Source organism: Merops nubicus, unplaced genomic scaffold (genome assembly GCF_000691845.1).
Source record: "Merops nubicus isolate BGI_N331 unplaced genomic scaffold, ASM69184v1 scaffold18667, whole genome shotgun sequence".
NCBI lineage: Eukaryota > Metazoa > Chordata > Aves > Coraciiformes > Meropidae > Merops > Merops nubicus.
The window spans coordinates 15,594-40,754 of record NW_008618527.1 but is presented as its reverse complement, the minus strand read 5'-3'; the positions used below and the strand labels follow the sequence as shown (position 1 = coordinate 40,754).

At 45.7% G+C, this 25,161-nt stretch overlaps 1 protein-coding gene across 1 annotated transcript in view; it reads left to right on the top strand.

Annotated features, from left to right (window-relative positions):
* Positions 1 to 25,161, top strand: part of SCN8A (sodium channel, voltage gated, type VIII, alpha subunit) — a 44,221-nt gene that overhangs the window by 6,888 nt on the left and 12,172 nt on the right. The window contains exons 2-20 of the mRNA XM_008943480.1: positions 1,308 to 1,426; positions 2,586 to 2,675; positions 2,887 to 3,015; positions 5,255 to 5,346; positions 9,331 to 9,552; positions 10,275 to 10,338; positions 10,780 to 10,921; positions 11,615 to 11,821; positions 12,347 to 12,634; positions 13,450 to 13,679; positions 13,801 to 13,879; positions 15,975 to 16,110; positions 18,003 to 18,241; positions 18,681 to 18,854; positions 19,811 to 20,167; positions 21,051 to 21,521; positions 21,933 to 22,050; positions 22,744 to 22,898; positions 23,932 to 24,105. Of these exons, the coding sequence (XP_008941728.1) occupies positions 1,308 to 1,426; positions 2,586 to 2,675; positions 2,887 to 3,015; positions 5,255 to 5,346; positions 9,331 to 9,552; positions 10,275 to 10,338; positions 10,780 to 10,921; positions 11,615 to 11,821; positions 12,347 to 12,634; positions 13,450 to 13,679; positions 13,801 to 13,879; positions 15,975 to 16,110; positions 18,003 to 18,241; positions 18,681 to 18,854; positions 19,811 to 20,167; positions 21,051 to 21,521; positions 21,933 to 22,050; positions 22,744 to 22,898; positions 23,932 to 24,105 (3,486 nt within the window). The remainder of the gene's footprint in view (positions 1 to 1,307; positions 1,427 to 2,585; positions 2,676 to 2,886; positions 3,016 to 5,254; positions 5,347 to 9,330; positions 9,553 to 10,274; positions 10,339 to 10,779; positions 10,922 to 11,614; positions 11,822 to 12,346; positions 12,635 to 13,449; positions 13,680 to 13,800; positions 13,880 to 15,974; positions 16,111 to 18,002; positions 18,242 to 18,680; positions 18,855 to 19,810; positions 20,168 to 21,050; positions 21,522 to 21,932; positions 22,051 to 22,743; positions 22,899 to 23,931; positions 24,106 to 25,161) is intronic.

The following is a 25,161-nucleotide window of genomic DNA, read 5'->3' as shown; positions in this document are numbered from 1 at the left end:
TGCTGCCATTTCAGAGCTGGCCAGGGTTGTCTTCAAAGTGCTTTTGTTGGGAGGCACATTAGTGGGGATGGTAACTAACCCTGCTCACTCCGTGCAGAACCACAACCTGATTTGGATTTCCTTTTCCAATAATTTACTGCTCAATGGTCTAATTTAGCCAAACGAGCTGAAACACGTCGTTTCACTTTACCAGGAGGGAGATGACAGATTTCCTGAGAGCCAGTCTCCCGGGGAAGCACGGGGACTGCGTTGGCAGAGAGCCCTCCTGGATTCCCTGGTGCTGGGCTCCGGGAGCTCGGGGCTGTGCCAAGCGGTGGGCTGGAGCCGGGGCCATCCTGGAGGGGATGAAAACTGGGAACGTGGGGCTGGGGAAGGGCTCTGGCTTTGCAGCACAGGCAGGCAGCTCGTTTTAGCCCTCCCAGCCGGGCGGCGGGGGCACCGAGCTGCTGCTGAGCAGCCAGGGTTGGAGTTCTGCCTCTCCGGGTGGCTGCGTTGGGTCTGCGTGGTCAGGAGTGGGGAGGTGGAAGAGCTGCTCTGTGTTTTGAGGCTGGGGATGGAGAGATGAGCTCCGTTCTGCCTCACATTTACCTGATTCATTCCACAGGTTCTCTGTAAAGCCACAAACCTCAGCGTCTGGCTCATTAAAGCTGTGAGAGCACGTCCCTCTGCCTGGAGGTGGTGCAGCAACGTGGAACGTGCTCAAAATGGCCCATGAGTGGGGATGGTGGGCGTCTGACTCGGGTCTGCTGGGGTGGGGGGCTCTACCATGAGGTTTTCTTCCTGCTTACTTGTCAATCTTCCCTTGCAGGCAAGGAGCTGCCTTGTAAACCCGTGATCTGTTGTGGTAGCTCTTAGCGAGGTTTGGGAAGGAGCAAACCCGGTGCCCTGAAGAGGGTCCAGTGCACTGGGCTGTGGTGGGAAGTCTGGGCTCAGCTGCCAGTTCTGCTCCTCAATTTGTGGGCCCCCAGTGGCTTTGGGCCTCGGTTGTTATCTCTTAGATAGGGCTGACAGAGCCTCTGCCCTCGTGCCAGGGGACTGTGCTCTCAGGTGGGAGGTTTTGCTTCTGCTCCATCTGAGGTGCCCAGTAAGATGGATGGTTTGGAGTAGAATTACTCATGATGTCCTGGTAGGTATGTTTTACCCCATTAGGAACTTCATAAAGGAGATTATTCTTTAAAAAAACAGAAAATGCTCTTTTTTTACTGGGGAAGTTGCTTGTCTCTTTTTGTACAATTCATGCTTTGATTTTCATGCATTAACTCTCTCTCTTTCTCTCTCTTTTTCTTTCTTTCTTTGTTTCCTTACAGGCCTGTGTAGTACTAAACATAGGGAAATCACTCTTCCGAGTTAGTGCCACACCTGCCTTGTACATTTTAAGTCCTTTTAATCTGTTTAGAAGAATAGCTATTAAAATTTTGATACATTCATATCCTTTTTATTACTGAGCTGCTTTTGCCTTTATATGTTCCCTGACAAATCTCTTTCTGATTGTCTTATTGCTCAATTTAAATAGTGTCTGTGAACTACAGTTCTGCACATAGTGAAGTTGCATTGGCCTCAGAACATCCACAAAAATGTGCTTTTTTAAATGAAAAGCACAGTCCCTTAGACCCATCCAACTGAGTAAACTTGTTGTTTATTCTCCCTGCTAAATTCTACCTGTCTGTGCCCATCCTTCCATCAGTGGGCAGACGTGGATCAGTTTGGGAGCAGAAGTGATTTAAGGTTCTGCTCCACGTGAAGAGTTGAGCTTTAACTAGCTGCTAAAATGGTTAAATAGAATTAATATCAGGAGAAAGGAGCCAAAGTTCCCTTGTGTGTAATTAGACACTGACTAATTTCTTGCTCTTTTGGTGTCTCTCAAGCTGCCTTCTAATGGAGAGGCTGTTCCAAAATGTTCTACTGCAGGGCTTGAGGCAGCTTCCATAGCTTCAGAAACATTGTCTGCATGTGTTATTGGAAGAGGAAGAAACAACAGCAACAAAAAACAGAAGAGGAGTGTATTGAATGAGCTCCTTTGCCCTCTTTATTTATTTATTATTTTTAGAAAGGGACTCCAAAATGAAAACATGTTCATTTGTTGTTTTAGAGGCTTCTATATACTCACTCCCTGCACCTCATGTGGAGAAAAAGCTTTTCCATCTTCTCAAAGCTGACTTGGGACCTGAGGCTGGGAAGGTTTTCTCCAGGCTAAATCCCAGGTTTTCCATGGATGGCAGCACTGCTTTCCTGTTGGATGTATGAGCAGACAATGTATTTTGATGTTACTGAATAGATGGAATGATCTGGGGAGGCATTTGCATTTAGGCATGTGATTTTTGAATTGCTAAGAGATGTTAGAAAATGTAAAATAAATGGAATGGTGATATAAAAATCCTGTTCATATATAGTCAGCCTGCTCTGATTTCCCTTGCATTCTCCTGAATTTTTTCCTGATTTTCCTGGAAGCATCTTGGCTCTTATTGGCAGTCCTCAGAGAACAGACTGGAACTTGTTGAATTTTATTGCAGTAGAGGGATCTTTAGGGAGCTGTAAGGTGATGTAGAGCCACACTCGTGTCCCTTTGATCCTTGACTTTGTTCCACAGTATTTAGCATGATCATTATGTGCACTATTTTGACCAACTGTGTATTCATGACTTTTAGTAACCCACCTGAATGGTCGAAGAATGTGGAGTAAGTAACACTTCTTGTCCTTTTAAGAATCTCCCAGAATGTTTTTCTTCTGTTGAGAAATCTGCCCCTACTCACCTTTCCTTTTGCATCAATACAAGTCACCTTTTACAGCCACTTTATTCAGACAAAAACATTTATCAGTCCTCTTTTTTCACGGCTGAAATGACTTCCCTCCAAAGTCCTCAGCGTGGCTCTCTCTTCCTCTTGACAGGTACACGTTCACTGGGATTTATACGTTTGAATCACTTGTGAAAATCATTGCAAGAGGGTTCTGTATAGATGGCTTCACTTTCCTGCGTGACCCCTGGAACTGGCTGGATTTCAGCGTCATCATGATGGCGTAAGTTGGGTTTTTGGGTTGTTTCCAGTGTCTGTGGTGTCCAGGAGGGGAGGAGACCTTAGGAATAGAAGAGGGTGGGTGTGGAAGGAAAAAAAAAATCAGTCAAGGAAAGCTTAAGTGAACCCCCATAAGTTTTCTTTCTTGATATTTCAAAAGAAAGCTTCAGCCTGACACGGGGTCCCAGGTGTGAAATGCAGCTCCATGGAGTTGCTGCAAAAAAACCCTGTGATTGTCTGAAAACTGCCTTTATTAATGTAAGACTTCATGATGCTCCAAATGCTAGGGTGTTTTAGATTGCTCACATGCCAGGGTGGCAGCTTCTTCTGTTAGGCATAAGGCTAAGCCAAACATCTTTAAATTCCAGTCCCTGCTGCTTCTGCCCTCCTGGGGCTTGCATGTCAAAATTTCCTGGGAAGTGACTTGAGATTGAACCATGATTAACCCATGGGTGATGCAGACCCAGTGTCAGAAGAGGAGACCCTTTATTTTCCTTCCTCATTCTTTTTTCTCATGCCAGATCAGCTCACGTTGGTCTGATATTGAGGAGTTCATGGGGATGTCTGAATTCTCAGCTCAGCCAGGAGGTGCACACTAGATTTCTGGGTTTTGTCCTTCCTGTTGGTTGTTGCTTAGGCTTTAGTGCTGCTGGTGAAACGGGGTTTGTGTCACTGCTGGTCTGGAAGAAGAGAAAATTTTTCCTTTCCCTTTTACATTTCTTTTTTGGAATATTTCACGTGTGCCTCTTTGGGCTCCCAGAGTCAACAATGGCTGATGAAAACTGAGGGGATTGTGCAGGAAGGCTCAGAAGCCTGATTTTCAAGGGTTCAGAGCACTTGAATTTGATTTTAGTAAAATTAAATCATATTAAAATCACTTTAATTGAATAAAATGCCATTTTTTGCTTGGATTCTGCCCCGGAGGTTGTTGGTTTTCCTGCTCTTGGTCTACTTGCCTTTAAAATTACTAACCTTGAAATTATTAGATAATTTAAAATTTTTAAAATTTAATAATTAAAAGAGTTAAACAAAAACAAATTAAATTAAAACAGAAGGCAAATAGCCAGTAGCTCACTGACACTTAGGTTCTACCTCAGAATAGGTGGGGATCTGCTGTGCACAGCGTAAACACACCTCAGGAGGGAGACCCCCAGGCTCAATCTGACCTGTGAATTGATGATTTCTTTTGTTTCTCAATAAATGAACACGCCAGCTTTCAAAGGCCCTTAAATAAACGTGCTGAAGCTCTGGCAGATCCAACTGTGACCTCCTCATTCCCAGTGAGCTTCCAGTGCACTCCCAGCACAATCCTTTGTTATGTCAAGGGCTGGAGCAACCCTGCACGTTACTGAAATCCCACTGAGAGGGTCTAAGATTTAAGAAGCTCTTGAGGCCTTTCTACACCAGGAAGAATCTTGGATTTTGTGTGTGTCTTTGCATTTTCATGCCCTGTTTCTCCCCACGCAGCACAGAGGAAATTCTCTATTGTAGGTTGTGGTAAAACTGAACTCCTTCAACCTTGCACTAAGCTTCTTATCCTCTGTGTATCTCATGTTTATCCCCTTTTAAAATGAGGGTAATCAGACGTGTGGCTCACAAACAGGTAGTAAAGCATAAAGGATTACAACAAAGGATGCTAATCAAAGCAAAAGTCAGTTGTGCTCTATTAAAAACATGAGGTGAAGCGAATATACCCGAAACCACTGAGCTGAGGTGACGTCACCAAGTCTCCCCACACATCTGACAGGATAGTGTTAAATTTTCAGGTCCTCTATAGGCAAGAATGCAGATTTCTAACTGTGCAGGTGGACAAGCTGGTTGCAGCGTGGAGAGACTTAAACAGTGCCTTGGCTCTGAAATTCCCCCCCTCTCTCGCTTTTAAATACCAATTCAAAAGCTTTTCTTTAAATGACAACCTGTTTCCTACAAACAAGACAAAACTATATGAAAAGGGAAGGTGACCCAACGGTGCCATTAACTCTGGTTTAATTCTGCAGGTATATAACAGAGTTTGTAAACCTAGGCAATGTTTCAGCTCTACGCACTTTCAGGGTTCTGAGAGCTTTGAAAACTATTTCTGTAATTCCAGGTAAGGCGGCCTCCGGTTGGTGTTAGCTGTTGGGTGCAGGCCCCTGTGAGTGATGTATTGCTTCGTCCCTGGTGGTTGTTTTCTTTTGGTGTGTGTATTGTCATTGTGTTTTGTTTTTTTTTTTTTTTTTTGTGTGTGACCTCCCTCATTGCAGATATGTCACAGAGTTTGTGGACCTTGGGAATGTCTCAGCATTGAGAACTTTCAGAGTTCTCCGAGCTTTGAAAACTATCTCTGTTATTCCAGGTGAGAACCGTTCAGCATTAAAGGCTGGTCTTGTGTGTCCCTCTCTCCCATCTCTCCCCTCCCATCCTGCATTGCTTATTTCTCAAGAAATGGCACTGGGATATTTTTGATGGGCTTTGCAGTCTGTTGAAACAGGGTCGTTTGAAATTAAAGCTTCTGGGCCATGAAATTGTGGGATGAACACTCTCCTGTTCCCTACTTCCTCATCCCTGTGGCTAAGCTGATCTCTGGAGTGAAAGCCAGGCCTGAAGTTTAGTTCCAGATGAATAAAGGATCAGATGCTCCCTTCCTCCTCACACTGGATGGTTTTTTGCTCAGCAATTCCTCCCATTATCAGTATTTTTAGAGTTGTTTTAGGAACAAGGTTGTAAAGCAAGCGAGCAAAACCCAACCAAGATTAAAACCTTTCTGTGTGAGGCTACTTGGAGTTAGATGGGATCTTGGACAGGTTGTCTTCCAGGTAATGACCACAAGCTTGCCTCCCTGTCTTTGGAAAGGGTTGGTGCTGCCATGTTGAGGTAGATGAAGCCACAGGGGGGATTGGCATTGCCAGCTTTTGCATTGGTGTGCTGTAGTGGAGCCAGTTGTCAGCGATTAAAGCAGTAGTGTGTGGCCCAAAGTACCAATTCATAGACCTGCCCCATTCACTTGCCACCCCCAGAGCTGGACTTTGAAGGACTGATGCTTAAAAAGCTACTTATAGACTCTTAACTGGATTTGGGTGTAAAGAGTGAGCAATGGGCCTTCCTTTATGGTATGAGCCCGTGGGGGCATTATGGACTGGGAACATGGTTCTGATCCTGAACTCTTCTCTAGAAAAGACTCGTGCAGATGGTTTCTCTAAAGCATCCCTAATGTTAAAGGTCAAGCTCCAGGCTGAAGTCTTACAAGCATCTGTAGTTTTCCAGTTTTCAGGTGCTCAGCCTATCTCAAGGTAGGCACCCTAAATAATCACTCAATGAGTTTTGCTCTTCTGTTTCTTTGGCGTTTATTTCCTGACGCATTAACTGATAATGGTTCTTTTGCTTTCTGAGGCTACACTTGCATATACATTAGCCAGAAAAGAGTCTGTGGAATTATAGGAGCCCAGCACTTTCCTCCCCATTCCAGACTGCTAAACCCATCAGACGTACATGGCTGTTGTGCATGATGTTCTTAAGTGGCACCTGCTTTCCTTGCACTGAACGAGAGCGTGCTGGAGTAATGTCCTTCCATAGCCTCCCTTAACGTTTGGCGGTGCACATCCAAAAAGAGCCAAAGCTATTTGGTGATTGCTGGTCGCAGTGCTCTGGATGGACCTGGAGCTGTGACTCTATCAGCCTGCCACAGGTATTAACGGGCTTGCTGAGGGAAAAGCATTGATCTTCAGATGAGTCCTAGTGTGCATTTGGCTTTCGTAATCCTAGCAAAGTGAAAATGATGCAACTTTAATGAGCTGGTTACTAAGTGTGTGCCAGGATGTCATGTCTGCCTGGGGAACGGGGCAGAGCCCTTTGGGTTTGTAGCATTCTCTCCATACTACTCCAAACAAATGGAGTTTTCCTTTGATTTCAAATTACACCAAGGGAGGTGGATCTGAGACCAAGTTCTGTGCAGCCGTGCTTTTGATTTGCTGCCCACAGCCGAGGGTGGTGAGAGGTGATAGTGATAGGACAAGGGCTAATGGCTTCAAACTGGGAGAGGGTAGACTTAGATTAGAAATTAAGAAGTTCTTCACTATGAGATGGTGAAACACTGGCCCTGGTTGCCCAGGGAAGCTGCAGATGCTCCATCACTGGAAGTGTTCAAGACCAGCTTGGATGGAGACTTGATCAGCCTGGTCTAGTGGGAGATGTCCCTGCCCATGGCAGGGGGGTTGGAACTAGGTGAGCTTTAAGGTCCCATCCAACCCAAACCAGTCTATGATTCTATGAGGGGATCTTGTCTGAGTGTGGGACCAATTGAACACATCCAGGGCTGGAACTGTAAATGGCAAAACTTTGGTTATTTGTACCCGTTGGGCTCTGAGCTGGGGGTGCCCCAGCTGTGGTTCTGCAGCACACAGGTCAAGCACAACCCTTGCTCCCCACTCAGGTTTGCAACCAACAGTACAAGGAATGTGAAGCAGTTGTGGAATTGTGGAATTGGCCTTTTGGGTTGTTTAAGATGAAGGTGGGTGTGGAGTGCTCTCCATGGGGCTTAGTGCTACCACACCCCAGGCATTAGATATTTAGAATACACTTAATACTAAACTATAACAGGGTTCCCTTTCTGCTTCAGTGCCTGGAACAGAATGGGGATCTTAACACTGTGCTGAGCTAGTGAGAAACTCATCTTGGTATTGCAAGTAACTGGAATTATCCTCAGTGTGTTTATTGGCCAAAACAAGAATGGGAAATCTTACTAGAAAATGGCATGAACTGGACACAATCCCACACGGGTAGAGGCTCTGTGGATTTGTGTGACAGGAGTAGATTGTGGTACCTATGAGCTAAACTTCCAAATATCACTTTCATCTTGTGGCTTGGCAGACCACATGAAACTCTGTGGTGGCCTAAAGAGATTTTTTTTAATTGGCACTTGAGTTAGTGGTATTTAAATTGACTAATGCCATCAGTCTCTGGGCATTGCCAGCCTGTGACACACCTACAGGAATGAGGACCCAGGGTAATCTGGATCTGCAGCACACAAAGGCAGCTGAAGTTGTATTTAACCCGTGACCAGACTGGGAACACTCTTGCTGCCAGTTTATCATCTTGGTTCCAATCCCCATTCTCCTCCTGTGCCTGTGGGAGAGCAATGTCCAAAGCAGGGACAGGGAGGCTGGTGGAAATGCTGCATGTGCAGAGTGGTGCATTTTTGAGCATGCAAATAATGTTGTCATGGGCATTTGTCTGCCAGAACTAACAGCAAAAAAATGCTTTGTGTTGGAGTAGGGCTTTGGCATTGGTTAAAAGTTTTGAGGATTGAAGTAGAAGAGATTTTAAAAAATTATTATTCTGTAAGAATTCCTTTTTAATTGATGTATTTTTGAGGCTTTATGGTCCCGATGTGGATCAAACAAAAGGTTTATCACAGGATGCTCACACGGCCTCAGCTGGAGACCAGGATCTGACTGGCCCCAAATTCAGCCAGATCTATGATTTCCAGGTTTTTTTTCCCCTCTCCTTCCTCCCTTCAGCATCCTTCACTACTCGTTGATAAACACCAGATCATCCTATTTACCATGAGAAAGGCTGATGGAAGCACCCTAGTGCAGGATTGTTTCTGCATCCAAAGTTCTGGCTGGGTTTGAGGTGACTCCTGAGAGCATTAGCACTGCACACATCCCCCAGTTCATGGATGGTTCCTCTCTCAGACCAGACTGGTTTGGAAAACCAACAGGATTCTTGGCTTATGCCTGAGTTTACTGTGATTATTGGGCCCTTCCTATGAACAATCCTGATGGGCTCAGTCAAACCTTGGGAGCCAGCACCTTGGGTGAGATCCTGCCCTGCCCTAACAAAACCCAGGATCTAAAGGAAAGATTCAGCTCCCACAGGGAGATGGGAAGTGCTGAACCAGTTTAGTGAAGCAATAGAAACTTTAGACAGCTCGAAAGCTATTTGATCTTTGGAAGTTGTTGTAGTTTGTGCCAACAAGCCAGGCTCAAACACAACCAGAGGTGTCCGTGGAGAGGTTTGTGGCAGCATATTGTGATTGAACATCTTTAACAAGCCCAGTGTTCATGGCAGCGACTCCTGTGTGTGCTTTGCTCAGATATTCCCAGGGTGAACACGGGTGGCTTTTTGTTCTGTTACCAGTTCCCCCCTGAGACCAGTGAGCTTGGTTCATTCATCACCTTTATTGTGCCACGTGGAAAAACCCGAATGCGAGTGGTAGTTCCAAGGTTTGCTAGCAACCATCTTTTGCCACCGTGTCATGGCTGTAAGGTACAGTCACATGAATTTTCAAGGGCTTTTCGTTCCACAGGAGTGATTTCTAGTCTTGTTTTCTCCTCTGCAGGCTTGAAGACCATTGTGGGTGCCCTGATTCAGTCTGTGAAGAAGCTGTCGGATGTCATGATCTTGACAGTGTTTTGTCTGAGTGTCTTTGCCCTGATTGGGTTGCAGCTGTTCATGGGCAATTTAAGGAACAAGTGTGTGATATGGCCAATAAATGTGAACGAGACCTTCCTGGATAACGGCTCCAGGGGCTTTGACTGGGAGGAATACACCAACAATATGTGTAGGTATTTCTGCAGAGGTGCTCCCTGAAGCCGCCTGATTTGGCTTCATGCTGCTGACCAGGATTTCTGATGTGGTGTGTCCAGCTTTGCTCAGGAAAAAAAACCTTGTTCAGATATTTTTCAGTTTTTGGAAACCTGGCCTTGTCAAGGGGTTTCTAGTAGGTCTTGGCTGTGCTTTTTCAGCTAAATATTTTGTCCAAACATGATTTTTTTTTTTTCTCTGTTTTGTTTCCAATTAAAAACTGTTTCAATATGGGAAATGGGGCATAACTCTGCCTGTTTGAACCCCTGGGCTGGATGTTGGCACCTTCACTTAGTTTTGCCAAGTTCTTCAGAGAACACAGATGAAGTTTTGGTCCCTGTTTCTGCTTTGCAGCATCTTTCCACACTGGCAGGATGTCTGAGCTGTAAACGATGCTGCAAGGAACCAGCCTCCAAGCTTTTGTAACTTAATTTCTTCCTCACTTTGAGCTTTTCTACTGTGCAGTCAGCTGGTTTTAAATCTTTTTTCAAAATGCTGTACTCGCTTCCAGAAAGGTTTAAACTCAAGCACAGTTAGTGGGGCTAATGTTACTTAAAGCTGAGGTAGTTTACTGTTAAATTTATCAGTAGGGGATCTGGCAGGCTCTTCCAGGAAGGTTTTTATAGTGCTCTAGTATGTTATATCCTCTCCAACTCCATGTATGTGTGCATGTAATCTTCTCTTTCTCCTCTTCTTCAGCAAATTTTTACATCATTCCTGGTGCCCCTGATCCTTTGCTCTGTGGTAACAGCTCGGATGCAGGGTGAGTTTTGGGCTTTGTTAAAAGCAGAGACTAATTGCTGTTGGATGTTGGCTGCCTCTGGCAAAACTTTGGAACGTTTCCCGTTGCTGCCTTTGGTTCTGGTGTTAAATCCCATGTGAAAGGCTTCATGTTTCTTAATCTGATTATTAATCCATTGTTACAATCTGTTTGACTAATATAATCTAAACTGACATTTTTCATGGCATCTCAGGAGGCAGGTATGTCTAAGGATGATTACTAGTGGCATTATTTCCCTCTGAATCCAATCATAAGAATCCTCAGAGGAGCAGAGGATGGAGGTTCAGAAATGGAAACTTTCCATGTGTTGTTGCCTCCAGTTGGTTTTTCACCCATCAGTGTGTAGATCATGTGCCTGGCCTCAGCCTGCTCTGTCCCTTCTGCTGCCTGGGTGCCCTGAAACAGCCTTTGTCTCCCCCACAGCCAATGTCCAGAGGGTTACACGTGCATGAAGGCAGGAAGGAACCCCAACTACGGTTACACAAGCTTTGACACCTTCAGCTGGGCTTTCCTGGCTTTATTTCGCCTTATGACTCAGGACTTTTGGGAAAACTTGTATCAATTAGTAAGTAAACACTTCGCTTCGGTGTTCCAGGAGATGAGAATGTGGGGACAGTAGGTGAAAGGAAGATATGACAAGTGTTACTTTATTCCTCCTGCCTGAAGCAGCAGCTAGCAGTAAAGCTGGGCAGTGAGATGCTGTGTGTGGAGGAGGACAGGGACCTTGCCTGGGAGTGGGTGTTCTAAGCCCAGGAGGGGTGGTGGGTCCTCGGTGTGCGTACAGCTGAGCTGTGAATTAGTTCTGGCAGAGCCTGGCTGCCTGCTGCAGATGGTTGTGAGCAGTTCAGCTCTGCTCACAGGAGGTGCTCAGCCGCTTTGGAGGGCAGAGTGTTTCCTTGTAACCTGAGGACAGCTTGGGGATCTTGCTGAAATGGCTTTTTTTTCCTATTTTCTTTTGTTTTAAGGGAGTCTAAGCATTGAGTTTCGCACTGTTCTGAACCATTTTCAGTTTGCATCCGTTGGGTGTTCCCTTAAGAGGAGCAGCAGGATGTCACCTTCTGTGTCCATGGCTAATGAATGTGCAGTGTCTTAGTGCTCTGCAGTGGAAGTGCTGAGATGGGAAATATTCAGCACTGCTATATTTTCTTAGAAGCATTCAGGTCAAGACACTTGGGATCGCTTCACGTATCGGGTGTCACTCTGAAATTGCTTTCCCTTTTCCTTTTCTCTTCCTTCCACCATTCTTTTCTACTTCCAGACCCTACGAGCAGCAGGGAAAACCTACATGATCTTTTTTGTCTTGGTGATCTTTGTGGGATCGTTCTACCTGGTTAATCTCATTTTGGCTGTAGTAGCTATGGCTTATGAAGAGCAGAACCAGGCCACGCTGGAGGAGGCAGAGCAGAAGGAGGCAGAATTTAAAGCCATGTTAGAACAACTGAAAAAGCAGCAGGAAGAAGCACAGGTAAGGGTTTGGATTCCAGATTTTTGGATGCATTTATGTCTTTTAAGATTTGTCTCTTGCTCCAGAGCAGTGATGTATAATCAAAAACCACAGCAGTGACTTTGAGCACTGTTGCTTTGCTGTTGCTTTTTCCCCCGAGTTAAATACAAACTTGCTGTGTTTATTTTGTGCTGGAAAACTCCTTTTTATTATGGAAATGTTAAATGTTCCCAGAGTTCCCAGTTGAGCGTGGGAATATCTTTGCAAGACAGACAAGAGAATGCTTGTTAGTCCTTCATCAAGTAAGTGCTTTTAAGCAAAGCTGAGGGACTGAGAGAGATTTTACTACCTGCAGAAATTACTATAAAAACTTTTGCAAGTCCTGGCTGCAAATTTCTTCCAAGAGAAAGAAAAAAAACATCTGAATTCTACCCAAAGACTTATATTTGCATTGCATTAGGCCATACTCTTTCTTAAAGCAGAAAATGGAGCGTTAGTCACGATAAGGTCTGATTTATTTTTCTCTTCTCTTGCCTACACCCTCAGGCTGCTGCTATGGTCACTTCGGCAGGGACGGTCTCTGAAGATGCTGTGGAAGATGATGGTGGGGGGAGGATGTCCCGGAGCTCTTCAGAGATTTCCAAACTCAGTTCCAAGAGTGCCAAGGAGCGTCGAAACAGGAGGAAAAAACGGAAGGACAAGGAGCTGTCAGAAGGAGATGAGAAGTGTGACAATGAGAAGGTGTTCAAGTCTGAATCTGAGGATGGCATGAGGAGGAAAGCATTCAGGATACCCGACAACAGGCTAGGGAGGAAATTCTCCATCATGAACCAGGTAGTTTTAATTTCCTTCACTCATGTTTTACGCTCGCTGGTAGTCAGGATAATGTGCTAGTTTAGATATTGATTAGCACACCAAGGGAATCTGCCCACTGTTTGACCTGCAGCAGATCAGGAAGAGACTTACAGCCCAGGTTTACAGCCCTTGCACAGGCTCACCCTGGCATAAATTGTTCCCAAGAGTAGTGAATCTAACCAGGTAGCTTCTTCACTGATGTAGCTCAGCCAGCCACGAGTGAACAACTCCTAAAGTCCAGCCAATGCCTGAGGGATGATGGTTTGTGTAGGTCTGGAGAAGGAGTGAAACCACTTCATAGAACCATAGAACATTTGAGTTGGAAAGGACCTCCAAAGGTCAACCCCTGCTATAATCAGGGACATCTCCAACTAGATCAAACTCCTCAGAGCCTCATCAAGCCTGACCTTGGATGTTTTCAGGGATGGGGCCTCCACCACCTCTGTGGGCAACCTATTCCAGTGGTCTATCACCTTCATACTGAAGAACTTTTTCCTAACATTAAACCTAAATCTCCTCTTTTCTAGCTTAAAGCCATTACCCCTCGTTCTGTCACTCCAAACCCTTGTGAACAGTCCCTCCCCTGCTTTCCTGTAGGCCCCTTCCAGATACTGGAAGGTCGTAGTAAGATCTCCGTGGAGCCTCCTCCAGGCTGAACAACCCCAACTCCCTCAGCCTGTCCTCACAGCTCCAGCCCTGTCATCATTTCTGTGGCTCTTCAGCAGCACTCGACAGCACTGCAGCCCTTTGCTTCCACCCTGCTCACGCTCTCCTCTTTCTTTCCTCCCTCTCAGTCCCTCCTCAGCATCCCAGGCTCCCCTTTCCTCTCCCGACACAACAGCAAGAGCAGCATCTTCAGCTACAAGGGCCGGTTCCGTGACCCGGGCTCCGAGAACGAGTTTGCGGACGACGAGCACAGCACGGTGGAGGAGAGCGAGGGCAGGAGGGATTCCCTCTTCATCCCCATCCGGGGCCGGCCGGCGGCCCCCCCTCCAGCATGCCCGGGGGCCGCATCCTGCCTGAGGTGAAAATAGATAAGGCAGCTCCCCGGGACAGTTAGGTAGCGTGGGCATGGTGGCGTGTCCTCTGCTCCCGTCCTCCTGCCACCCTCCGAGGCTGCCAGGCTCCCTGGAATGAGGGTCCAGCTGTCTGTCCCAGCCCAGGCGACCCAGTCTGTACGGCGGCCCCCCCTCCAGCATGCCCGGGGGCCGCATCCTGCCTGAGGTGAAAATAGATAAGGCAGCTCCCCGGGACAGTTAGGTAGCGTGGGCATGGTGGCGTGTCCTCTGCTCCCGTCCTCCTGCCACCCTCCGAGGCTGCCAGGCTCCCTGGAATGAGGGTCCAGCTGTCTGTCCCAGCCCAGGCGACCCAGTCTGTACTGGAGTAAACACCCCCCCGGCTTTGGCGTCCCCTTTTTATTCCTTCTCAGACTCCATCACCCCTCTTCCTCTCCCCCCCGGCTTCCTGGGAAGAAAAGGCTTGGAACTGAGCCCTTGAGTGAAGGAGTGATGACAGTGGGAACCTTTGGGGTGTGTCGGGGTGCTCCAGCAGGAGCTGGGAAACCAGCCAGAGTTTGCTGCAAATGTTCTCCACAATAAGAAATATTTGGGGCTAAAAAGGGAGACACAAACAAATCTACACTGAATTTTGCGAGGGAGGCTCTTAATAGAAAAAAACCCCCAAATCTTCTTTTCTTGTTTTTGAATTTTTTTATATATTATGTTTGAATTTTCCTTGACTGTGACTTCTTGTTGTTAGCTGACCAAACTGGTCTTGAGCAACCCTTTTCTTAATATTATTTGTGACTTTTCCTTGACTGACTTCTTGTTGTTGGCTGACCAAACTCATGCTGAGGACCCTTTTCTTTAAATATTATATTTGAATTTTACTTCACTGTGACTTCTTGTTGTTAGCTGACCAAACTGGTGTTGAGCAACTTTTTTTTTAGTATTATTTTTGACTTTTCCTTGACTGTGACTTCTTGTTGTTAGCTGACCAAACTGGTGTTGAGCAACTTTTTTTTTAGTATTATTTTTGACTTTTCCTTGACTGTGACTTCTTGTTGTTAGCTATCTAAATGGTGTTGAGCAACCTTTATAGTGGATCAGCATTTCAGAATGCAGGAGAGAAAGCTCAAATAATTGAATGTCAGTTAGCGGGGCATAAAAGAACCTGGATAAGATTGAAACAACATCATTTAAGAGATCCCTAAATCAGTTGTTTTTGAGAAAAATCTGGTTACCAAGCCTATGAATTCCAAGCTATGTTTTATTTTTTTAGTTATTTCAATTCTTGCAACCTGTTTGCCCTTAATTAGGTCTGTTAAGCATCAGTTGCTACCTGTTTTTTTTTCCTTCCCTAGTTAGCATGTTAATACAATGTTTTGCTTCAGTATTTAACTCTCTCTAACACAGCATGGATGTGGTAGGGGCATTAATCTGCATGATGCATGTGTAAAAAAGGAAGTGTGACTTAGCAGTTATTTTGCTGACTGTGTAGAGAGTTCAACATGCAGCAGCTAATTGGCGTGGTGGGAGGTGTGCGTGGGCTGTGCAGAGACCTTGGTTCACAAGCAGACAGCAGCAAATTCCTGTAATGAGGGGAAAACAAAACCCAGTTGTCTGTTTGTACACAAGATGGTCTGTGCCTCACGGAGACTGGCGTTGCCAGAGCAGTCCTAGGAGGGAAGCTGTGAGGTGCCTGTAGAAGCTCAGTCATGAGGGGAGCAAGGTGATCCCTCCCAAGGGTGCCATCAAGATGTGGTTTCATATCCCTGTTCTGCTAGAAAACCAGTTTATAGGGATCTGGAGTGGAGAAATCCCCCTGAGTTCTCAGGTGGTGATGTGGCCTAGCTTCCTTTATCCAAATTCTCAGATGCAGATTTTGAAATAAACATTGATAGTGTCTCCTGCTCAGTTCCTAAACTGTATTAATTTGGATGGCTCAAGTGAGGCTGAGCTGGAGTTCACACCCCGAGCAGATGGGTTGTAAGGTGGCCTGGCTAAAAGAGTCGCTGCCCATCTGTGCTCTTCAGTAGCAGTATGGAGTGTAAATCACTTTGTATTGCAGCAGTCTGTGTCAGAAATTATCTTTAAAACGTGGTTCTTTTAATTTTTCAAAGGCTGCAGAGGGTCAGTGCTGGAAGAAATGAGGGCTTGGGGTTTGATCTGACCACTTCCATGCTGCAGGAAGGCGAGGAGGATCTCAGGAACAAAGGGGGGTTTCTCTCTTGGGCAAAGATGAATTAATTCTAGGCTGAGAGCACGTAAAATACTACAAGGATTAAGAGTCTGAGTTAATCACTGTATGAACTTTGCAGGGTACTACTGAAATAGAAATTCGGAAGAAACCTGGTGGGTCCCTCTTGGTCTCCATGGACCAGGTGAACGCGTCCTACGGGCGGAAGGATCGAACCAACAGCGTGATGACCGGCTTGACCAACACCCTTGTGGAGGGTGGGTATGGCTGGAGGGGTGCCCCTGGGGCTCCATTGCCCTCTCCTGCTGTGTGCTAGGAAGACAGAGCACCCCTCCACCTGGCAGCACTGGGAGAGCTCCTCAGCCTGCATCTGCCCTGGGTTCCTGGGCTGGGACTGTGCTGCCTGGCCCTCTGCCTGGCCAGAGGAGTGACCAGCCATGGAATGTGGCTACAGACACACCTGTCCACTTGGTTTGTCCAGGAGGATGCTGAGTGGTGATGTTAAACTTCATGAGATGGTTTCATAGTGGCTCAGGGGGTTAGAGTGATGGCTGGTGGGTGAGGGAGCAGAGTGAGGGCTCAGGGTGGGGAGCACAGGCTCAGGTCAGGCCTTGGCTCTTCAGGAGATCAGTTCTGAGCCTTGGGGACCTGCTGAAGAACACACTTGACCTTCAGGTCAACAGGATTTAGCTGCCCCTGCCTTCAAGCAGCATATATTCATGCATGGGTTTTGCCTAAAGCTGCTTCTTTTGAGTAATTATTGAGACAAAAGTATTTTGTTAGCCTTTATTTTCCTTGGGTTTGCATCTGAATTATATAGATACAGAGAATACAAGGAGTTGCAATTATACAAAAATGAATATACAGTGTGGAGATTTTAGGGGTAAGACAATGACACAGGTCTTCTGCCATCTCCTAAGGACTGGAGAGACCCTCCTGTGCTCACAGCCCACAGGAGAAAAAGATCTGAGCCACACCAAGAGCTGCAATGTGACAGCTGTCAAAGGAGAAAGGGACTTCTGGCTGTGGGGAGTTCTGAAGTGGACAGCACACAGAGATGAGATTTCCCAATCTGTTACACAGGGGCCAGCAAGAATTTATGAACAGCAGCCATATGAGGTGGTTGATCTCAAAGTCCTGCTGGCTCCTGCAATAAAATTGTATGAAAACTAAATATACTTAGAAACAGAGCAGGGTTCTGCTGCTGCCTCCCTCCTGCGCAAACACCTACGAGCTACAGTGCTACGGGCCTCTTTTTAACTTCAGAAATTCCAAGGCAACTAAATACTAAGCAACCAGAGAACCAATGAGGAAAGGAGTGCAGTGATCCTTCCCTACCCATAAAAAAATACCACTTCAGCACAAACAGCTGTATAGCCTGGATGGAACCATTGCAAATCAAACAACAGAGGTTTTGGGGGGTTTGGGGTCATTTTTTTTTATAAATCAATGTGAAAAAATGGATGCAGCATCAGGTTTGAGTTCTGTAAATGGATGTGCTTGGTGTTAATCAGGTTATTCCTGTGGCAAACGCTGTGCAGGATTATGTCATGGAGTTCCTCTTTTAGACTGTGTCTGCATTCAGCACAGGATTCATCTGAGTTATTTAAAAACTGCCACCAAAGACAGTGTAGAATCTGTAGCTTTGGTTTAAACTGCTTTACCTTGATCAGTTCTGGGTTAAAGATCTCTCCTCATTTAAAATAATGTGGATTGAATGGGAAGATCCATGTGGGGCTGTTGAGCAGGTTTAGAACCGTGGTTCCTGGTAACCCCCTGCAGATGTGGTGTGCTGTAGCTCCTGTGTAGGGACAAAGGAGAAGGCAGCAGAGCTTGGTACAAAGACTCTTCTGTCGTGTTGATCTGCATGATTGGCCGTGGTTGTGAGGTTCATGGCTTGGTCAGGCTGTCTCAAGCTACTGCTGAGCATCCTGGACTTCTTTTGGTTTGAGTTGTTGAGTGTCCATACAGCAAAAGGCATCTTTGGGGCAAGGATGTTGAGCTGTTGTGCAAGCAAGGGGACAGGACTCCATGACAGGGTCCATGACAGGCAAGATCAGACAGTTTTTTAGCTATGCTGAGCCTCAGACAGATCCAGCAGCCTTGGAAGCAAAGACTGAACTCTTGCTGTTGTGTTTTGTGACTGTAGAGCTGGAGGAGTCCCAGAGGAAGTGTCCCCCTTGCTGGTACAAATTTGCCAACACGTTCTTGATCTGGGAGTGCCACCCATACTGGATCAAGCTGAAGGAGATAGTGAACTTGATCGTCATGGATCCTTTTGTTGACTTGGCCATCACCATCTGCATTGTGCTGAACACCTTGTTCATGGCAATGGAGCACCATCCCATGACCCCAGAGTTTGAACACGTGCTCTCTGTGGGAAATCTGGTAAGTTGGTGTTGGTCAATATTCCTGACAGCTCTGCTCCTTCTGGGATATGGTCATTGTTATTGTAGGCTTGGACTGAAAGAGTAGCAGCTCTTCCAGGCTCTGGAGGACACTGAGCAGTGCAAGCTTGCCCTCACTGCAGCCCATGACAAGTCAGAGATGTTGGCTGAGGGGGCTGAGATCTCAGAATTCGTTACTACTTAAAAATTCATCTCTTAATTCCTGAGGTGCTTGAGAGGGTCAGTGAAATCTGTGCTGCATGGGTGGATAAAAGACTCAGAGAGAAGCACCTGGCATTGCACAGGCTGCACCTTTGGGTTGGCAGGACAAAAATTGATTTTTGTTGATGGTTATTTTCATTTGATGTTCAGCCTGAAGATGAGAAAATGAACAAGAGCAAATCTTTGCCTGTTCTTTGTCTCTCTCCTCACCACTCCAGGTCTTCACTGGGATTTTCACCGCAGAGATGTTCCTAAAGCTCATTGCCATGGATCCCTACTATTATTTCCAAGAAGGCTGGAACATCTTTGATGGATTTATTGTCTCCCTCAGTTTGATGGAGCTGAGTCTGGCAGATGTGGAAGGGCTTTCTGTGCTGCGATCTTTCCGATTGGTATTCCACATTCCACCTCTTTTGCATGATACTGTCTTGGAGCTACCAGAGAGCTTTTTACATAGGAAAAGGCAAAACCTACTGCTTTTTTTTTTCCTGGTTTGGGGGAGGGCAGAGATGGAGCAGTGTCGTGTTTGTGGTCTCCTCTTACTTCACAACCGCTATTGTGAGATTTGGGCAACAGCTCATTGGATTTAGGTAATGGGGGATGACTTGGGAGGTATCTTGGTGCAAAGTATTTCATGTAGATGGAGCTGGACCATGTTAGAATGCATCTCTTATGTCATGTGGTCAAATTTGGTAGGTTGTATGTTACAGTATGATGAAAGTGCTGAATACCTGCGGCCTTCATGTGCTTTAACCTGTGCTGCCAGTGGTTCAGCTTTTGAAAATCAAATTATGAAAACCTCAGGGTTAGATTTTTGGGTGTGGAGAACTACAGTTGAGGTCAGATTTTCCAAGGAACACAGCACTCAAAAGCTCCTGCTGATACCCAGCTTCAGAAAGTCTGTCTCCAGCTGAGATTCTCTGGAAATTAACCTTTGATTTTATGTTCTGGGTATGCTGGGAAAGCCAGTCCTCTTTTCCAGGGGAAGATGAGGAGCGTTCAGGAAAGGAAGAAAGAATTTTTTTCATGATACATGCCTTTCAAATAAGTTGCCTGATGTCCTTAATGTTGCAAAGTTCACAAATCAAAATGGAAGCTCCATGCTTGTCCTTGGTAAAGGGAGGTCACCGTGGGGTGGGGTAGCTAAGCACAGAATACATGAGGCCAAATTCAAAGAAAATTAAACATTCTCCCACTAACTTCAGCAGCAGAAGCCTGGGCTTATGTAAAATACAAAGTGGTTGCCACTTAGTTCTGCTTGCTTCTTCCTCTTGGTTTCAGATGCACTTCAATTAAATGCCATTTTTGTCTTTTGTTTGGTTTCTTTCTTTTTTGTTTTTTTTTGTAGCTGAGAGTCTTCAAACTGGCCAAGTCCTGGCCCACTCTGAACATGCTGATTAAAATCATCGGTAACTCAGTGGGTGCTTTGGGGAACTTGACCTTGGTGCTAGCCATCATTGTGTTCATCTTCGCTGTGGTGGGCATGCAGCTCTTCGGCAAAAGCTACAAGGAGTGTGTCTGCAAGATCAATTCGGAGTGTGAGCTGCCCCGCTGGCACATGCACGATTTCTTCCACTCCTTCCTTATTGTCTTCCGTGTGTTGTGTGGGGAATGGATTGAGACCATGTGGGATTGTATGGAAGTAGCAGGACAGGCCATGTGCTTGATTGTCTTCATGATGGTCATGGTCATCGGAAATTTAGTGGTCAGTAAATGGTTACTGATGGTCTTTGTTGGTTGCTTCTGGGTGGGGTAGAACGTGGGGGTCACAGGACAAGGGAGTGATGGTTTGTGAGTCTGTTCCAGCTCTGTTGGGTCCTCCATGGCCTTTGACACATCAACAGCCCTGTTGATTTTGGTAGCACAATACTATGGATGTGCTTTGCTTGACCAGGGCCTTAAAAATTTCTCCACAGATAAAGCATCCGACCACTTGGCCATAAAAGCTGAAAGTATGAAACCCTCAGTCAAAGGGGACAGACCCACACCTTGCCCGAGATAGTAAAAGAAGCAAAACCTGGCTTCTCAAATGCCAGGAGAGGAGATAATTTGGTCCACAGGGGAAGGTCCTGAAGTGTTAAAAATCAGGTTGGGAGTTTCTTCTAAAATCTGCCCACTAGCTCAATCATGAGGTTTGGTTGTGTGCAGGAGTCTGCTGGTGAAACTGCACGGCCTGCTGCGTGGGAGGTTAGGGTGGATCAAGATGTTTCCTTCTGGTCTTAAATTTTATGAAGAGAAGCCTATGGAGGAAAACGTGAGCAAGGATGAAGCAGTGTGAACAGCTGCATCTGTGAGCTCTCTGAGAGGACTTCCCTCACCATGGGAGTTTGACAAAATAAGCTTATTAACCCCTGGGGTGCCAGCACAGTTATGTGCTGCACGAGGCTCCCCTGTTGAGGATCAGAGTTTTGTTCCTTGGGTACCTCAGTAGACCTGTGGGACACCAGAGCTGCTTCTCACTGTGGTGTTTGAAGGTTTAGCTCTGCAAGCCCCTTGTTGACATCAGCTGGACTTGGGTGGCTGAGCACTCACTGGGGAACAGGGCCCTTGTGTGCCAGCTCTGCCAAGAGTGTCTTCTTCTCTTTCAGGTGCTGAACCTGTTCTTAGCCTTGCTGCTGAGCTCCTTCAGCGCAGACAACTTGGCAGCAACAGATGATGATGGGGAGATGAACAACCTGCAGATCTCCGTCATCCGCATCAAGAAGGGCATTGCCTGGACCAAGGCCAAAGTGCGTGAGTTCATGCAGACCCACTTCAAGCAGAGGGAGGCAGATGAGGTCAAACCCTTGGATGAACTGTATGACAAGAAGGTGAACTGCATCGCCAACCACACGGGGGCTGATATCAACAGGGACATTGACTATCAGAAGAACGGCAACGGCACGACGAGCGGCATCGGGAGCAGCGTGGAGAAGTACATCATCGATGAAGACCACATGTCCTTCATCAACAACCCCAACCTCACTGTCCGGGTGCCTATTGCCGTGGGGGAGTCGGATTTTGAAAACCTCAACACAGAAGATTTCAGCAGCGATACGGATCCTGATGGCAGCAAAGAGGTAGGGTGGAGTTCTGAAAGTTCCTTCTAGTCGTTCGACCCTCGTGTGGGTGCCCGGAGGCAGAACGAGATAGTTCCAGCACAAAACTTCTGCTGGCATTGTAATGTTGTCTTTGGACTCCAGAAAGAGTCCATCCACTGACTCACATAGTCATTGAACTGTGGAACAAATCCCATATAATGACACAAGTTTCTTGTGCTAGTTGCTCTATGAAGAGCCACCAATAGTTGTAAATATATCTGTGTAAATTCTCAGTACTACCTGTCCTGTGGACATGAGCTGTAAGCTGGGTTGGGATCTTAGGAAACAACTTTTGTTATAGTAAATTTAGTGAACTAATTGCTGAGTCATCTTGAAGTTTGATATTGGGAATGAATTATAGATTGGATTGGGTTTTATTTTGTGTTCAAGAAACTTGATGATACCAGCTCCTCTGAAGGTAGCACCATTGATATAAAGCCTGAAGTGGAAGAAGTCCCCGTGGAGGCACCAGAGGAATATTTGGACCCAGATGCATGCTTCACAGAAGGTAAGCTCACTGTGAGTGGAGAGAGAATCCTCTGAGCTGCTTTGGGGACCTGTCTGCTGTAATCTTAGCTTAAGGTTAGGTCTTGATCTGGATCAGGGCTGGTTGTCAGCTTATTGTGAGACCCTTTTTAGACCCTGCATCATGGGCAAACTAGTTCAGAATAATTTGCAAAGTGAAGGCTGCAGAGGTGTACTTGCCATCACAAGGATGTAGATGACCTACAGGTAGGGCAGGTTGATCTTTGGTACAATTGATGCCTTGAGTATTTAGAAGCAGAAGAATTTAACTTCTGGTCGAGTTTTTTTTTTTTCCCCTTTGGTCACTGGCCTCAATGTCTTTCAGGAACTGATCCATTACAGGTATTCCCATGGCAAAGAGATTTAAAATGGGTCAAGGTTATTGTATCAGCAAGTTTTCCATTGCTCTTCTGTCAAGTGCATGGATATCTCAGCAAATGTCACGAGCTTAATCTGTTCACAAATTGATGTTAATTCAGGTTCCCAGATACAGAAGTGGTGAAAGTAATCATAAAATCCTCAAGACCACAAGAGTTTTAACTGAAACTCAACGTATTTAGTACTGTTGGCATCAAAACTGCTTCTAGAGAATTAAGATTTTATGTTCTTGTGTTAAATCTTCTGTTACCTAACAGAATTTGGGCTCATGCTCCTTTGTGCACTGTCCCCATTCCAGGTTGCGTGCAGCGCTGTAAATGTTGTCAGGTCAATATTGAGGAAGGGCTGGGGAAGTCTTGGTGGACCTTGAGGAAGACTTGTTTTCTGATTGTGGAGCATAATTGGTTTGAGACTTTCATCATCTTTATGATCCTACTGAGCAGTGGTGCCCTGGTGAGTGAAATTCAGGAGTCTGCGTCGCCCGGCGGCGTTGAGCTGGGGGACAGCTAGTTGGGAAAGCTGTGTTTAGGAAATGTGGTGGGAAGGCAAGCTGTGATGATTGTTGCCTGGAAAACAACACACCTCTGTCGTGGTAGGTCCTGTACAAAAGCCTTTATTAGACCTTTGTTGAGTCTCAATAATTGAGAGCTGGGCTCTGATCACAGCTTGACTAGGAACGTGAGGATCTGGGACAAAGTCAGCCTGTATCTGTGCCTCATTTTCACCTTCCCAAGCATGAATAGTTATATTTCCCTTTTGTCCCTGCTTGCAGAGCTTCTTGAGCCCCTGGTATTACAGAGCTACAAATAATCACTAGGTTTGGTTGTTTTCACACAGGACACCATTTAGTAGATGGTGTCATACAACAAACTACTTCAGGCCCACGTTACTCGTGAGTTTTGGGACCAAAGTCGTAGAATCACAGAATCCTGTGAATCAGAGTCCACATCTCATACCCCACAGCAGGAACCTGTTGGGTTTCTTTACATTTCATTTTTTACTTTCATAGTAATGAACAGTCTGATTGTTGATGGATTCGGCCCTTCTGGATGTGCCTTAAAAAGGAGAAATTTAGTAGATGGTGTCATACAACAAACTACTTCAGGCCCACGTTACTCGTGAGTTTTGGGACCAAAGTCGTAGAATCACAGAATCCTGAGAATCAGAGTCCACATCTCATACCCCACAGCAGGAACCTGTTGGGTTTCTTTACATTTCATTTTTTACTTTCATAGTAATGAACAGTCTGATTGCTGATGGACTCGGCCTTAAAAAGAAGGAGAAATTTTTGTGTTACTTATTCAAGGCCTTTTTTTGGGGGTTATTTTTTGGTTGGACGTTGCAGTGTTGCGATTACTAGAACAGAGTCTGTCAGAAATGTAATTCCACTGCTCATCTCAGCATTGTCTGAATAAGCTTCTGGATAACAACATTGAACTATGGAAAAAATCCTATATAATGACCCAGGTACCTGGTTGTTTCCTAGGCTTTTGAGGATATTTACATAGAACAGAGGAAAACCATCCGGACCATCCTGGAGTATGCAGACAAGGTCTTCACTTACATTTTCATCCTGGAGATGCTGCTGAAGTGGTGTGCTTATGGATTTGTCAAGTTCTTCACCAATGCCTGGTGCTGGCTGGATTTCCTCATTGTGGCTGTATGTATCCTCTCCTCCTTCCTTCTGCTTGGCAAAAAATGTTACTTAGAGGAATGCTGGGGTCATGTTTTCTCCTGAGGAGTGTCCTGACTGAATCATACAGTTAATGAGGATTCAATCCCAGATACCTGTAAGTTTGCAAAGCAAGGATAGAACCCTCCAGCCCTTGGAGTAATGCCAGTGTTTCCTGTGGAATTCCTGCCTGGCAGGTCCTAATGAGCCTGCAGAGATAAAGGAGGTTTTTCCAGCCCTTTGCTCTGCTGGAAATACTGTTTCTAAGAGGCCTGTCCACATGTTGAGCTACTGGAAGGTGTTAGCAGTGGGAGGACTTGTGCAGATGTGGTGTCCCTTGATGACATCCTCTTTCTGTAATCATTTACTTGTGTTTTTAACGACAAGGGGATGATGCAACAGGCAAAATCTTCCCATCCTGTCACCTAACGAGGTCTGCTGCACTGGGTGCATGTATTTAGGAGAGTCTGAGGGCTTGGAAAGCTTATTATGCAAAATGCAATTCAACATCCTCATTCTTCTCTTTAAAAAGATCTCACAGCCAGGAGAGGAAGAGCAGAATGGTATCAAATAAGGGATTGTAGCCTGAACAGGGGGAGGGGTGATCTGGGCAGATCAGCACATGATTGCCCTGGGATTCCCCTTCAGAACATCTTGGTAGGGAGGAAAAATTTAAGAATTCAAAGAAAAACAATAGAGAGAAGTGTTAGTAACAAATCTGGCTCTGAAGCACGACAAGGGCATTTAAAATAAATGGAATTTGTGCTGTCAGAAATAGCAGAAAATTGTGGAAGTCAACAGGACTTGTGAAGTCCAAAGAATTGCAAAAAATGGAACCATAGAGTCCCAAGTGCTTGGATTGTTTTAAAATGTTCCATCACATCCAGTTGTGAATCAGTGTCCTTACTGAATGTCCCAAGAGCAAATACTTAAAAATAATTTAATTTTTTTCCAAGCTTCTTATTTGGAACATTAAGAATATGATTCAGCTATGCCAAGTTGCTGTTTTGGTGACATTATCACTCTGGAAATATTTCAGAGTAG